This window comes from Odocoileus virginianus, chromosome 3 (genome assembly GCF_023699985.2).
Source record: "Odocoileus virginianus isolate 20LAN1187 ecotype Illinois chromosome 3, Ovbor_1.2, whole genome shotgun sequence".
In the NCBI taxonomy this organism is placed as follows: Eukaryota; Metazoa; Chordata; class Mammalia; order Artiodactyla; family Cervidae; genus Odocoileus; species Odocoileus virginianus.
In genome coordinates this window covers 3905747-3921147 of record NC_069676.1, presented here as the reverse complement: position 1 = coordinate 3921147, position 15401 = coordinate 3905747, and the positions used below count along the sequence as shown (strand labels likewise).

General features: G+C 60.8%; 1 protein-coding gene across 1 annotated transcript in view; it reads left to right on the top strand.

The window, feature by feature from the left end:
• CRTC1 (CREB regulated transcription coactivator 1) overlaps nt 1–13087 on the top strand; it is a 79686-nt gene extending 66599 nt beyond the window's left edge. Inside the window, 6 exon segments of the mRNA XM_070461501.1 lie at nt 2243–2376; nt 4536–4847; nt 6855–6959; nt 10469–10555; nt 11072–11252; nt 12385–13087. Coding sequence (XP_070317602.1) covers nt 2243–2376; nt 4536–4847; nt 6855–6959; nt 10469–10555; nt 11072–11252; nt 12385–12596 — 1031 coding nt within the window. The 3' untranslated portion in view covers nt 12597–13087.
• The last annotated feature ends 2314 nt before the right edge of the window (nt 13088–15401 follow it).

Here is a 15401-nt window from a genome sequence, read left to right as displayed (position 1 = left end):
GAGCCCACCCCCTCCCCCTGCCTGCCCGTCCTGAGGCCCCCCTCTCTCCTTCCACGTTTGCTAAAGTCATTTCCTGGGCATGGGAGGTGGGCAGGCTGGGGTCCTCCCTCACAGCACCCCTCTGGGGCCAGCCAGCCCCACACAGAGGGCTTGCATGCCGCCACCACCTGGCCTGCCCTCCCCTGGCAGCTCTCCCTGCCCGCGCTTGGCCTCCCTGCCAGCTGGCCCCACTTCTTTTCCCAAAGGTGATCCAGGTTGTCCGAAGGAATTTAGGAACAAGGCTTCCCTCGGCCCAGCCGGTGTCTCGGGGGTGGTGCCTGCCCGCCTGTGAGGCCTGGAGCTCACTCTGCAGCCAGGCCGAGGATTAAAAACCTCCCTTGTGTTCAGCACAGACGTTAGAGGCGGGCAGCCTAACCGCCCAGTGTGTTTTGGCTGTCCTCCGACTGTGTGCGTGATGCAAACATGCATGTAAAAACCTGGATTTCAGGCCTCACTGGAAGAATCAGGCCCAGTGTGGTGGGCCAAGGTCCTGCAGCTCAGAGGGACTCGAGCTCTCCAGGTGGCGGCAGACCTCTCCTGGCCCTGTCGCCCCTCCAGCCCACTCACTCCTGGCATCTGCCTCTCCTGCTCATCAGTTCCCGACATCCACTCCTGATGTGGGCGGCGAGCATCCCTTGGCCTGCTGGACAAGTGAAGCGTTGGATGCTCAGAGAAGACAAGGGAGCGGCACGGGGTCCTGACTCCCAGGGTGCCCTCAGCGGGCGTCTTTCAGACGCCATCCGCCTAGGCCTCTGTCAGCGGCTCCCTTGACTTTGCTGTGTTTGCAGCAGCCTGATTCTGGACCCAGGGTCTGTGTGGACACTGGCCCCTGGGGGCTTTGCTGCAGTGTCAGCACCCCCCCCCCCCCACCGCCCCCCACCTCAGTGTCCAGCTGAGTGGAGCCGCCAGGGCATCCGAGGGGGAAGTGCAGGCGTGACTGGGCTCGCCCTGCACCGGTGACAGCCCCAGCGAACAGCTGCCTCGGGGTGGAGGGAAGGCTGCCTGTCATCTCCCTTCCGGAGTGTGTGCGGGCTGTACTCGTCCACCGTTGAACCTGCCACCTCATCCGCTGGAATAAAGTGGATCTGGTGCCCTCCACGGGCTGGGCCCAGCTCCCCTGGTGAGTCAGGCAACTTCACCTGGCCTTGACTGCAAGCCAGGCTCTCTTCCAAGCCTGCTCAGCACCTCACGGGAGCCTCACGGTGAACTGGAAGAGACAAGGAAACTGAGTCTGGGGGCATCTGGCCAGCCCCCAGGGCACCCCTCCTGCTCCCAGCGTCAGGGCCTGTGCTTTCCTGGCACCGTACCTCGAGATCCACCAGCAGGCCCCCACTGCTACCACACTGAACCTGACCTCACTTGGCTCCTTCACGACAGACACATCCAGGGATCAGCTCGCTGGGGGCGGGGGCCAGGGGGAGGGAAGGAAGGGGCGACCTGGAGCGCTCCAGCAGGAGCTCCAGCGGGAAGAAGACAAAGTAACTGAGTGTCTAGTTCGGTCACTCTAGTGGGGTTGGTGCTGCAGTGTGGCAGGTGCAGGGGAGGCGGGGGAGAAGGTTGTGGATGTGTCCTGAGGGGCCAAGAGATCTAGCCAAAGGACCAGTCCTAGGGAGGGATGAGGGAGGAGAACGATGAGGGTCGGGAAGAAACTGCAGCGTCAGACAAGACCGACTTGGTTTTGGACCTATCAAACGCAAGCTATTTTAGGCGAAAAGAAAAGGGAGGGGACGCATTGTCTCCTGAAACCAGGAAGTGCCAGCATGGCTGCCTCTGAGGCTCAGGTGCTGTTTCTGCCCCTCAGCTCCCTTGTTACCCCTCACGCAACTCCGAACCAAAAGCCCCTGGGCAGGATCTCATTGGCCGGCCTGGTCATGTGTCCATCTGGGAGCCAATCATGTGGTAGCCCAGAGGTGGGGAAGTGCTGATTGGCTGGGCCTATGGGACCCGCCCCTCCTGGGTGGTTGGCAGGCTCACGGGGGAACATGTTGGCCGGCATTGGAGGTGGGAGCCCCCGCAGTGCTGGGGGACCCCTAGGTCAGGGAATTGGGGCCTCAGAGGGGCCGTCCTGGGTTTGGCGATCAGGATGTGCCTCCTGGTACCTATCTGAATGAATGGACTGTCCTCAGCAGGGACCCTTCGTGTGTGAGTGCCTCCTGCCCCGATGCTGGCGGCTGGCATCACTCCCACCCTCCCTCCCTTTCAGGGATGAGCACCCCTGGCTCCTCACCGCAGCACCGGCCGGCCGGCGTCAGCCCACTGTCGCTGAGCACAGAGGCAAGGCGGCAGCAGGCCCAGCAGGTGTCGCCCACCCTGTCCCCGTTGTCACCCATCACTCAGGTGCGAGGGCCCAGTGGGGCAGGGGAGGTGGGCCCGACTGTGCCTCTCTGGGAGGCCTTATGCTCCTTCCAGGGAGCAGAATGCTAAACATCTTCCTAACATTTTTTTCTTTTTTTGTGTGGTCAAATTTTCAAAGACATGGGCAATGCAGAAATCAAGTGGCCTGGAGTCCCCTGTGTCCATCTCAGCTGATAGATTGTGCCCGTGTGACTGGCCAGTCTTAACTATGCCAGTCTCTTCTTTAGGATCTCATTGGCATTTCCCGACTGTCAAAATACAGCATTTAGAGTGTCTTTTTCTGTTTAAAAAAAGAAAACCTGATAAAACACTTCACCAGGTTTCCTTCATCTGCTTGTTTGGTAGATTGTGTCTAGCAATTGGTCCATTTCATCAAGATTGTCCCCCATGCCAGCAAACAGCTGTTCATAGGCAGTGTCTGTGTTAAGTCACTCAGTCGTGTCTGACTCCTTGTGACCCCATGGACTGCAGCCCACCAGGCTCATCTGTCTGTGGGATTCTCCAGAGAAGAATACTGGAGTGGGTTGCCATTTCCCTTCTCTAGGGGATCTTCCTGACCCAGGGATTGCACCCTCATCTCTTGGGTCTCCTGCAATGGCAGGCGGATTCGTTACTTACTAGCACCACCTGGGAAGCCTGTTTGTAGGCAGTGTGTGTGAAAGTCGCTCAGTCGTGTACTGACTCTGGCCCCATGGGACTATACAGTCCATGGAATTCTCCAGGCCAGAATACTGGAGTGGGTAGCCTATCCCTTTTTCAGCTGATCTTCCCGTTGCAGGAATCAAACTGGAGTCTCCTGCATTGCAGTTGGATTCTTTACCAACTGAGCTATCAGGGAAACCCTCTTTTTCATAATCCTTTTAATATCTGTAAAGTTCATTCCCCCTTTTGTTTTTTATTTCTGCAGTTGGGATCTTATCTTTTTTACTTAGTCCAGGCTCCTGGAGTACATTAGGGAGTATTCTCTCCTCTTCTGTTTTTTTGAAGAGTTTGAGAAGCATCGCTATTACTTCTTGCAATGTTTGGTAGAACTCAGTGTAGGTGCCGCAGCCTCAACAGATCTGCGTTAGAAAGTTTATGGTACCTGATCTGACTTCTCCCTAGATACCAACTCCTTAGACTTCCTTTTCCAGATTCTTGGGTCCGTTTGGGTAGTTTGTGCGTTCTGAGGAATTTGTCCATGTTGACTGTTTTTCAGTCCCTAGTAGATAATGGCTTTTGTTTGTTTGTTTTTTTTAACATAACCTTGATGGTCTTATCCACCTACGATGAAATTTAACAATAGTTCTGCTAATACATCTTCCGATGCCTGGCCTGGGCCCTGTTCCCCCACCAGGTCTCTGCCTCTTCTCCAGTTCTTCAGATTAGGAGCCGGAGCCATGGATGGTTCCTGATGGCACCGTCTTCGGTCTCTCCATCTGGGGGACCCTGGCCTCATCTCCCTTCCCCGCCACGCCCCACCCCTGAGGCCTGCCTTCTTTTGAAAACGCCTCTCTGTTCACAAACTGCCTACCAGCTAGTGCCAGGCTTTCTTCTTAGTGTTTGTATTCTGTAGTTCCCGGACACTTCCAGTCTCCCTCAGAAGGTAGGAACCCTTGCCTGCCTGAGGAACTGTCCGGGTCGATGGATGAGTATTGAAAACTTCCCTCTGGTTATTTTCCTCTTTCCAACTCTAAGAGAGCCCAGAGCTGGTCATTGCCCAGTGACCATGCCAGTGCCTCCCTAACCCATACCATCTCAGCTTCCCCTTGGCTGCAGGTGGCAAGAGGGGGTTCCTTCTTACAGGACTCCACAGGGGCTATGTGCTGGCTCCCCACTGAGCTCCCAGAGTGTATGCCCCATGCCTGCCTATAGCTGGGAAGCTCCAGCTCAAAGGGCAGAAGAGGAGAGGATTCCAAGTCTGCAGATGTGGAAAGTGGTGCCCCCTATTGGCATGGGAGGAGAAAAACTCGCTGGGGGCAGGCCCACCGAGCTGCAGCCCCGTCCTCCGTGGGCCTTGGGGGACGCCTGCCCGCTCAGCCTTTGCTGCCCCAGTCCAGGGTCGGGACACCCTTTGGTTTGTCCATCACTTCACTGCCACGGGCCGTGGGGGTCCCCACCTCTGAACGTGCCTCCTGCCTGACGCCCTCCTCCCCCTGCAGGCCGTGGCCATGGACGCCCTGTCCCTGGAGCAGCAGCTGCCCTACGCCTTCTTCACCCAGGCGGGCTCTCAGCAGCCGCCGCCGCCCCAGCCTCAGCCCCCGCCGCCCCCGCCGCCGGCCTCCCAGCAACAGCCGCCCCCGCAGCCCCCACAGGTGCCTGTCGGCCTCCCCCAGGGCGGCTCCCTGATGCCGAGCGCCAGCCTGACACGGGGGCCCCAGCTGCCCCCACTCGCGGTCACGGTACCGTCCTCTCTCCCCCAGTCCCCCCCAGAGAACACGGGCCAGCCACCGATGGGAATCGACATTGCCTCGGTAAGGCGGGAAGGGGCCTGGCTTGGGTGGGGGATGGGGGTGGGTGGGGCTTGTGCAGGAGGAACCTGGGGGCAGGGGGGAGCATCAGGGCTCATGGCTTTATCTGCAGCCACCTCGAGGCTCTACTTTGAGGCCAGCTTGGCCAGGGGTCGGAGCAGAGGCAAACACTGGGGCCAGGGGCTCAATGGGGAATTCTGCCTGAAATCCTCTAGCCAAGTTTGTCCTCCCCACAGAGATGGGGAGACTGATTCATGAGCAGGGTCAGGTGCCGCAAACTTCACGCAGCATGGGCCACCCTGTGTCCCTCTCCCATGGGCCTGAAAGCCCCCCTCAGCCCTTCCCACCCAAGGCTTCCTCGGAGGCAGGGAGCACCCAGAGCTCTCGGGCTAGGGAGTGGACTTCCAGGAGCCAAAGTGATGGAGATGACCTGGGAGGAATAGAAGGGGTGAAACCAGTTCTGTGGTTCTTACAACACAGTGCCCTGGGCTCAGGGCCTGCAGCTCAGCCCATGGGACCCCCTTGCCTGGGACAGGCTCAGGGTAACAAATGCTAGTTTTGGGGGGGTTGACCCCTGCACCTCCAAACCTTCCTGTCTGTTCAGACTTTCATCCAGGTTGCCCTGGTGGGAAGGGAGTGGTCACAGCTACCTTTGGCCTCATTCAGAGAAACGGACGCATGCTGAGGGCCCAGCCAGCCCTCCCTGCTCACTTGGCCCGTGGCCACCAGCCCCAGGGTACATGTCATCAGAACACCATGTGTTCTGTAAAAAACGAGCCCTCCTGGGCTGGACAGGGCCGGCAGGTCCCCCAAGAGGGGGAGACTCACACCTCCAAGCCATGCTGATCCCTCAGAGGGCAGACCTCAGGGGTCCCCGGGACAGGACTGCGCCCAAACCTTGCCTTTGGCAGAAACAGAGCAGTTATGGGGGCGGCCCTGACAGTGAGCTGCCTGGGGCACCCAGCAGGGGCAGCACCTCGCGGTGGAGCTGGAGGGACCTGGAGGCACGGGGTATCCCAGCCACGCTCTCGGGTCGGGGCCCCGTGGTGGGTAATCCACCCACCACCCCCGTGGGAGCTGGCGCTCTTAGGGCTCGGGCTCCAGGGGCCTCCTCTGTGAGCTTCTGCACAGCCACTCACGGGAGGAGAATGTCCCCCCGGTCAACTTCATCTTCCCGACCCCGAGACAACCTGAGCTGGTCACTGCCAAGCGACCATGCTGTGTCTCTGACACTCAAACCCTGCTATGTGAGCCCCCTGCCCCATCTGGGCCCAGCCCCTATCTCAAACTTCTGGGCCCGCTGAGGAAATGAAGGAGACGTAGCATTTAGGGGGCCCTGAGCCGGCCAGCAGGGGCTCGTTAAACGGCAGGCTCAGAGAGGTCAGGCAGCTTGCCGAGAGACACACAGCAGGGCTTCCCTGGGCGGGACCAGAGCAGGGACTAGATTCAGATCCTGGCCTAGCGGGTCTTGGCCCCCAGGGGTCTGGTGAGACGCCAAGACCCTTTGTCATTCAAGTGAAGAGGTGACTGCCCTTTGGAAGTCTGTCGACAGCATCACCCAGAGGGCCAGTCCCAAGCAACCTGGGTGATGGTGACCGCCGTGCACCAGGACCCCCACTCTGCCCCCGATCCTGCCATCACTTGAGGCCTTCTGACTCGCCCAGGCCCTTCCCTGCCCCAGCGTGTGTGTGGGTGTGTGCACGGCTGTGTGTGTGTGTGGGTACTGGTGTGCTTTCGTGTGAGAGCTCTAAACCCGCTGAGCAGAGGCCGGCCCCTCTGCCCTTCCGTAGCGCCCCAGGACAAGTCTGCAAGGCTGGGCTCTGGACTCTCACCACGCGCTCCCACCCCTCCCAGAGTTGGGTTTGGAGGCTGGGCCCCTTCACGGCCCAGGGCCCAGGTGCCCCCCTGCAGATGCCCAGGTGTTCTGCTTCCCTGAGGGGTGGGGGCCTTGCCAGGCGGCTGGGCCAGGCCCAGGGCCCTGCGAGCGTCCTGACCTGTCTGTCGTCGCAGGCACCGGCTCTGCAGCAGTACCGCACTAGCGCCGGCTCCCCCGCCAACCAGTCTCCCACCTCGCCCGTCTCCAATCAAGGCTTCTCCCCCGGGAGCTCCCCGCAAGTAAGGGACGCCGCCCCGCTCCCCCCACCCCACTCCAGCCTGGCTGGCGCCCCCCAGCGTGGCCCCTGCGCACCAGTCCAGCATCTGTGCCTCCTGTCTCACTCCACCCCATCTCGTTCACTCCATCGGGGTGGGGACGAGCGCGCGCAGCCACCCTACGCGGTGGCCAAGGAGGAGCCGCCCTCCCCCCGGAGCCGTCACGTTCCCACGGCACCTCTGCAGCCTGTGCTGAGCCCCAGCTCAGGGTGGCAGGCTCCCCATTCACGCCAGTGACGTCGGTGCCAGCTTCACCCCAGCGGGCGGTGGAGCAGGTTTCCAGCAGCCTGTGCTCCGTCCCTGCCCATGTCTGCCCCCGAGACCTCGTGCTTCCAGGCTTCTGGAGGTGGAGGGGTGCTCCCGCACTTTGGGGAACAGCTGAGTGACAGCCAGCCTGTGCGGGGGCTCTGCTCCTCAGCACCCCCCACCCCTTGTGAAGGTGTGTCTCTCACCTCCAGGCCTCCAGCCTGGGAAGCTTCTTTGGCCTGGCAGCCCGTCCGAGGTCCTTGCCCTCTTTGCATGGACGAGGAGCCCGAGGCTCACCCTTGACAGCAGGCAGGGCTAGAGCGTGTCGGTCAGACTCAGGTTTCCCTTCATACGAGGCAGCGCAGAGGTCCCGGGCCTCTGACACACACACGCATATACACAGAGGTTCCCTGACACACACACAGCACAGATTCCCGATCCCTGACACACACATGCATACACACAGAGGTTCCCTGACACACATATGCACACACAGAGGTTCCCTGACACGCACACAGCACAGGTTCCCGATCCCTGACACACACATATATACACACAGACGTTCCCTGACACACACAGAGAGGTACCCAATCACACACACACACACACAGCAGCGGTTCCTGGTCTGTGACACATGCGCACACACACACACAAGTCCCCGATCGCTCACACACACACAGAGGTTCCCTGACACACACAGCACAGGCCCCCAGTCTCACACGTGCACACACACCCTTTGCAGGCTCCTCAGTCCCCCTTGGTGCTGCTCCCCCTTTGGCTGCATTCTGTCCAGAACCTTCCATCAAAGAAGGGGTTCCTGAAAAGCTGACATCTGGGCCCAAAACTTCTTGCCATAGCAGTGAAGCCTCCCCAGGACCCTGCCACCCCATCCCCAAGATCATCACCAAGTGGAGAGACTTCAGTAGTCACTGCCGCGCCCCAGACCCTGACGTCCCGTCCTCAGCCAGGGCTTTCCTTCCCGGGTGGAGCAGGAGTGTTCCTCCAGGCAGAGCCTTGGGGGACGGGTCCCACTCCCCCGTCTCGCAGGCTCTCAGCGCACCCTGAGCCAGGCCCTGCGTGTCAGGACAGTGACCTTCCCCTCAGGGAGACCTGAGCCTGTTCCCGAGACTCACTGACGCAGGACGGCCTCTCGCTCTGCCTCCCACGGCAGCCAGGGGCTGGGACTCTCCCTGGGCTCTGCAGAAGACAGGAGAGGCGCGGTGAGCTCAGGGCGCGCTGAGGGTCAGCCTGGTGTCCGCGCTCCCCGTCCATCCTGTGGGCTCTGCGTGATGCTGGAGGGCTGTGGGGATGCAAGGCGCTGCTCCACAGGCTGCGGGCAGCCTGCCTGGGCTGGTCTCTGAGTAACGGCCCTTCTCATACGTGAGGCGGCACAGGAAGGTTACAGGAGAGCAGATCTCTCTCGGGAGAGGTCCGCCTGGACCAGCGCGGTCCATCCTGAGTGGAGAGCATGTTGCTGTCTCATCGTGCCTGTGTCTGTGTGTCCGTTTGTCCATCCATTATGCGCCGGCAGGGGAAGAAGCTGCTCACTCAGACGTGAAGACAGCCCTGGGAGGCCCTTCAGCCCCAGTCAGGGGCTCTGCTTGGGGGCAAACCATGGCAGAAGGCAGACAGGGTTTCCCACTGAAGCTGGATCTCAGAGAATGCATTTATCAGCCCCCTGGGCCTGGGTCTCTCCCCACCTACCCGGCCCAGCCAGCATCTCCCCTGGAGGCACGAGGCAGCCAGCTTGCCACACCTACCCTTGGGTGGATGTCTTACCTGTCTAGCTGCCTCTCTCCGGGACCTGAGGCAGCTGGGATTGGGCCCTTTCTGTTCCCTCCCTGCTTCCATCTGAGCAGACCTTTCTGGCAAACGCTCATGGCAGCTTTACAAGAGAAGCTGGGGTCCCCTGTGTGGGCGCTGGGGCCAAGGCCATGGGCACAGGGTCAGATGCCCTGGAGAGACGTGCCCCTGGCCTCTGCCCAGGTTGTCATCTGCCTCCTTCAGCCTCACCACCCCCTTTTCCAAACCTGAAGCTGGTGATTTTTAGGGCACATGTGGCCTTTTTGCCATACTAGCTTTTCTCCCTCCTTGCTCCTTTAATGCTTTAAACTCTTCCTTGGTGTTTTAATCGTGTGTCCATCCCCAGGAGCTGTTCCACCTTCCAAGTGGCCAACTGTCCCTTTTCTGTGGTCAGTCCACTAAACACTCAGAGTGGCCGGTGGTTTTGTGACCAACTCTTCTTTGTGGTGGAGGCCTGAGAGCTCAGCTTTGGCAGTTGTGGGAGAACACAGGGACCTTTCTAGAACAGGGCGCTCCAAGGGAGGAGGTCCAGGGTCTGTGGTCTGTGAAGACTCTGACCTGGACGCACACTGGGCTGGGGCCTTGCTTCCCTGGGTCGTTGCCTGTGCTGTGAGCTGGCCACACACCCAGCTCCGTCTCTGCTCCCTTCTGCACCCCTCAGACCCCTTCCTGCCATCTCGCTGGCAGCATCACAGGAGGGGGCAGGAGCTCCCTGCCCCTTTTTTTGGCATCTCAACTGCCTCTGAGCATCCCCAGCTCCCTGCTCCTTTCCCGGCAGCCTGCCCCTGCCCCAGCTGGCATTGGGCAAACCGGAGTGGGGCTTTCTGCCCTCTCAGCCCTGGCGGCCGGTGGGGCAGGGCCTTCTGTGTATCTGTCTCGTCCTGCTCTCTGAAGCCTTCCTGCCCGTGTATGTGGCCTGCCTCATGTCCCCTGTCTCCCGTGTCTGACAAGGTGCACATCGCATCCTGGACACCCAGAGGCCCTCCGCCCTGCCCCAGTCACACGCTTTCCTCTGAGCTGTCACATCGGGTTCCTGCCCCCTGTGGCCCCTTGTCTTCCATCTGACGAAAACGGGCTCACCTATACTGGGGCTCACGGAGAGGAGATGGATGGCACTTTGAGGGAAGTTGGGGTGCAGAGGCCCCCCAGGATCAGGTGGTGGAAAGGAGCAATCGTCCTGAGGTTAGGAGTGCACCCCTCCATCGCAGGGGGCACGGGCTTTCCCAGGAGCCCTGAGATGGATGGGGTCAGCTTCTCACATTCCAAGCATCTTCCAGGAAGTTGCAGAGGCCTCCCCTGGCTCCCAGCCCAGGCCAGCATTGAGGTCCTGGGGGAGGGTCCGGGCGCACCCCCACCCCCCACACGGGCCTCGCCCCTGCCTGGTCGGGAGCCCTGACGACAGCGGGCCTCTCTTCTGTCTGCAGCACTCCTCCACCCTGGGCGGCGTGTTTGGGGATTCATTCTATGAGCAGCAGATGGCGGCCAGGCAGGCCAATGCTCTGTCCCACCAGGTGAGCGGGCGCACGCCGCAGACGCTCGCCAGGCCTGCCCACTGCCCGGCCCGGCCCCGCGTCTGCACCCCGCCCACAGCGGGGGAGGAAGGGCAGGCAGTGGACGCTGGCAGGGACGGGCAGTGGCCGTCACCGCAGGGCCCTGGTGTGGGCCGTGCACGTGGGTTTGCCGGGAGGTTGCACTGGCTTTGCCTGGACCCCAGGGTGGAGGGGGTGTGGGCCTGGGAAGGGTGGACTGCCACCCAGCGCTGTTCACTCACGTCACCAACCATCCATCCATCCATCTCCACGCACTCGGATGGGGCCGTGTGCTGGCCAGGCCAGGCAGGTGCAGAGACGGGGTGACCCCGAGGCAGAGGGACTCGTGCTTGGCAGCCCCAAGCTTGGGTGTGCCAGGCGTCCCAGAGGGCGGGAGGTGCTGGCGGTCGCAGGCAGGCCGGCCAGCAACCCACGGCCAGGGTCCCAGGGCGGCCAGCGCGGGGGGAGCCGGCTCACACCCACGTGCTTCCTCTCCAGCTGGAGCAGTTCAACATGATGGAGAACGCCATCAGCTCCAGCAGCCTCTACAGCCCAGGTTCGACGCTCAACTACTCCCAGGCGGCCATGATGGGCCTGACGGGCAGCCACGGCAGCCTGCCGGACACGCAGCAGCTCGGCTACCCCAGCCACAGCGGCATCCCCAACATCATCCTCACAGGTGAGCCACCCGCCAGGGCGTGCTCCGTGCAGGTCGGTGTCCGTGTCCCCGTGGGAGCCTAGGGGGAGTTGGGATCCCTGCCTTGGCGCAGACCCACGGAGGCCAGGACCCCCACCTTGACTCACTGCTGGGCTTACAGGATACAGGCTGGGGGTACACATACTGAACCCTGGACTAGGTGTCCAGTGTCCTGGGCTCAGAGTATGAACAGTATAGAACCAGTCACTCATCTTGCTCATCCCCCCCTTGCCCAGGCAGGTGAACCCCGTTAGCTGAACATTCACACACACACACACACACACACACACACACACATTTTCACCTAGCCATGCTCAGACCTTCCAGTCTTCTCTCCCCACCCTTGTCATGCCCCTAAAGGTTCTAGTATTATCAAAGAAGAAGCAGTTTCCTCATAAGCCAGGGCTGTCATGGGGTTGAGGATGGGACCCTTTCTGCAGTCCCGCTGGCATCTCTAGGATGGGAGGGTTCTCTCTCCAGAGCCCCCCACAGCCTGGACTAGACCCAGGGCCACCTGCCTGCCCCCAGGGTCTGCAGGAGATACTCTTGAGTGCAGAAGCCTTAGCCTTGGAGGTTGTATGAGAAGGATCGGGCCTCTGTGATTGTACAGTAGCCCAGAAAGACCAGAACTTACATGTCCATTTCCCAGAGTGGGAAACGGAGGTCCCTGATCTTACAAGAGCCCAGGTTTGAAGCTGGGTCTCTGCGGGGAAACTTGGGCTTCCCTTCCGCCCACAGCCAAGTCCCCTGATGCACGCAGGCGGACTGCCCGGCAGAGTCGGGGAGGCCCCCTGCTCCCTTCAGGTGACGCTGAAGTTTGTGTCGCAAACCTCGTCCCAGGGCTTCCTGGCCTTGGCACCCCGACACGTGGGTTGGCTCCATTCTGTGTACTGTGGGGTGCAGAGCAGCATCGCAGCCTCCCTGGCCTCCACCCCGACACCAGTAGCATTCCCTCCAGTAGTGACAACTAAAACTGTCCCCAGACACTGCAAATGTCCTTTGCAGCACAGACCGCTCAGGTGAGCTTCCTGGTGCGGCCCGAGCATCGACAGGGCTGTGGGGGTGCCGGGGGCCAGGGCGAAGCTGAGCCTTTTGTGTGTACCCCCCACCCCAGTGACAGGAGAGTCCCCTCCCAGCCTCTCTAAAGAACTGACCAGCACGCTGGCCGGGGTCGGTGATGTCAGCTTCGACTCTGACAACCAGTTCCCCCTGGACGAACTCAAGATTGACCCCCTGACCCTGGATGGACTGCACATGCTCAATGACCCAGATATGGTCCTGGCCGACCCGGCCACCGAGGACACCTTCCGGATGGACCGTCTGTGAGCGGGTCGTGCAGCACATGGCCGCCCAGCCCCCGGCTCTGTCACCCCGCCGGCCAGTGGTCTCGACGGCATCGCCCCGAGCCTGGGGACAGCGGCGCTCCGTCCCTTGCAAACGGCCGAGCTTGTGATTCTGAGCTTGCAATGCCGCCAAGCGCCCCCCGCCCGCCCCCCCGGTCGTCCACCTCCCGCGTGAGGCCGCGCGTCGTTGCCCCCGCGGACCCTCCCTGCTCTCTCATCCCCTGTAAGCTGCGGGAAGCGTGCTGGGCAGGGCTGCCAGCCTCGGTGGGCACCACGCTCCGCGACGGTGGTGGGCTGAGGTGCATCTTGCGACTGTTGTCCAGCTCTCACTGCCTTCCTTTGTCCCTGGTCCCCCTACCTGCCCATGCCCCCAGCCCTTGGTTAGGTAGCGAGCCAGCCCCACCCTGCCAAAGGGAGAAAGTGCCAGAGAGAGGGGGGCGGACGTGAAGCGAAATAAACACTATTTGGACTGCTGTCTTTTATATTTCTGTGCACACACAGAAGGCTAGCATCCATCGCACGGAGGTGGGATGCAAACATGTGAACAGCATGGGAAGCAGCTAAGTCTCCTCCAGGGTCCCTGCCTCGCCCGCCCACCCCCCACCCTCCGGCCAGGCCCCTCTGTGGCCACCTGTGCTGTGACACCCCCACCCCAGCCTGTCGGGGACGCACGTGGAGGCAGATATTTCTAGGGGGGGGGTTGCAACTTGTTTCATCTTTCTTTCTTTGTACTGTGGTCACTGTTACTATTATTTAAAGAATGGGGTGGGGAGGGGGTGGCCAGGGCATTTTTTGTTGTGTTTCTTTTCGTTTGTTTCTTTTGGTTTGTATTTACATTTTGGTTGTGGATGAGTAACTGACTCCTTCAAGCCAACGCTTGCCTGAGAGCATGTTTTTTTTTTACTCTAGAAATCCAACCTTATATACTTGTGAGCTAACTGGAAGCAGCCTGCTGCCTGCCCAGATCTGAGCTGCATCTCCTGTCTTTTTAGTTTTGCTCCGTTATCCCAAACCAGAAAGATGGGAGGTTAGGCTGGCCTGGGCGGACACTCGGGTGAAAGCTGGCGGCAGCGGCCGGAAGTGCCTCCCCTCCGGTCCCATAACCGACTTCCGAGGAGGAGCCCCGGCTTGCATCAAGGGTCTCCTGAAGGTGCCAGCCAGTCCTCAGGGTGGGTCCGCCCCAGACCCCGTGGCTGGCGGCAGCTGCAGCCCCTCTGCTCTGAGGCGCCCCAGAGACGAGCCTGTCCCCGGCAAGCCCGCCCCGAGAACCAGCCAACATTCATTCTCTCCCACCATCTTTTTGGTGGCCCCTCCCGGCAGGGCTGGCCTTGGAGGCAAAGAGCGGTGTGCATTTCAGAGGATGGTTTCCAGGTGCTTCTCAAGTGCCTCAGGAGGCCCAGGTGACCATCTGTCCGGCTCACTGGTGCCCCAGAGGCCGTCCGTCTGCCCTCCAGGCCCTGCGAGCGGGCAGCAGGCCTGGTTTCGCATTGTTTTGCTCTGGAGCCGGAACCTCTGTTTCGTTCCCTCCGACACCGCATCTTGAGTTCTTACTTGTTCCTCTGCCTGCCAGCCGGGCTGGCCGCTCCTGCCTGCTGCGTTTCCACCTCCATCAGGGTCTCCGGAGCTCCCGCCTCGTGGCCGTCCCTCTGTCGTCCCCCAGCTGGGCTGTTAGCACATAGCCAAGTGGCCACGCCCACGGGAAGCCCCCTGTCCTGTCACTTGACCCCCACCGCTGTTGTCTGGCTGGGGGACACAGTGTCAGTCCATCGGGGTCAGGGGCCTGTCCTCTTTTCGTGGTGGGGGCTGGGGGCAAAGAATGGGGACTGGTTTTGTTTTGTTTTGTTTTTTTAAGAAGAACTACATGTACATAGAAGGGTTTGATTACCATTAGACTTGTATGTAGAACTTTTAAAAAAATGGCCTTAATAAAATTACAAACAACCTTCCTGGATGCAACTTTCAAACAAGGCACTGGGGACCCCATGAGGGAACCCCGTCAGCCCGCACTTCCCATCGGCCCAGCACTGGGTTCTTGGTGCAGGTGGGCAGGGAAGGAGGGGTGTCCAGCCCCGTGGCCCGTTTCTAGCATCCCTTGGCCAGGAGCACAGGTGACTTTGTATTAACACGGCAGCCTCGGCCCATGAGGGGCGTGGGTGCAGAGCTTTCCTGGGGAGGGGACCCAGCCAGAAACCAGTGGCCAGGCATCCTCAAAGGATTCACTGCCCCCTCCTAGCGCCAGGCAGGCCTTTGTGGGGAGGGGCGTCTACAACAGGGGATTTGGGTTTTTTCTTAAATATCACTTCTCTACTAAGTATTCTTGAATTGCCAAGACTTTTAGAAACAGGACAGCTTAGGGGAATCAGCCCTTTGACTTGTGATGTGAAAATACTGTGATTTCAGGCGAGCTGCGCCGTGAGGGGTGAGCCGGGGCCCCTGTGTCGTGTACATAGACCCGCCACCGCGTCCTCGCTCGCTGCGGCTGAGCTCCCCTTATCTGTTCCTCGGGAGCACGCGCCATGCCTCGGTTTGCCCCCTGCCCTCTGAGCCCCCAGGATGGGGAGTGTGTCCCCACCATGAGGATGGGACCTGGGATCAGCCTCTTTCTGTGTTGCCCAGAGAGGAGAGTTTATATCCCTGCCCCCCAACCCCCGCCCTTCAGCTTCACCCCCTGCAGTGCCCAGGATGGACTTGGGGGAGGAGAAGGTGGGTCTCTGGGTCACACCCCTGTCACAGGTGCCCGTGAGGACGCGTGCCATTACCAGAGGGGGGACGGCAGCACTGCTGGGGT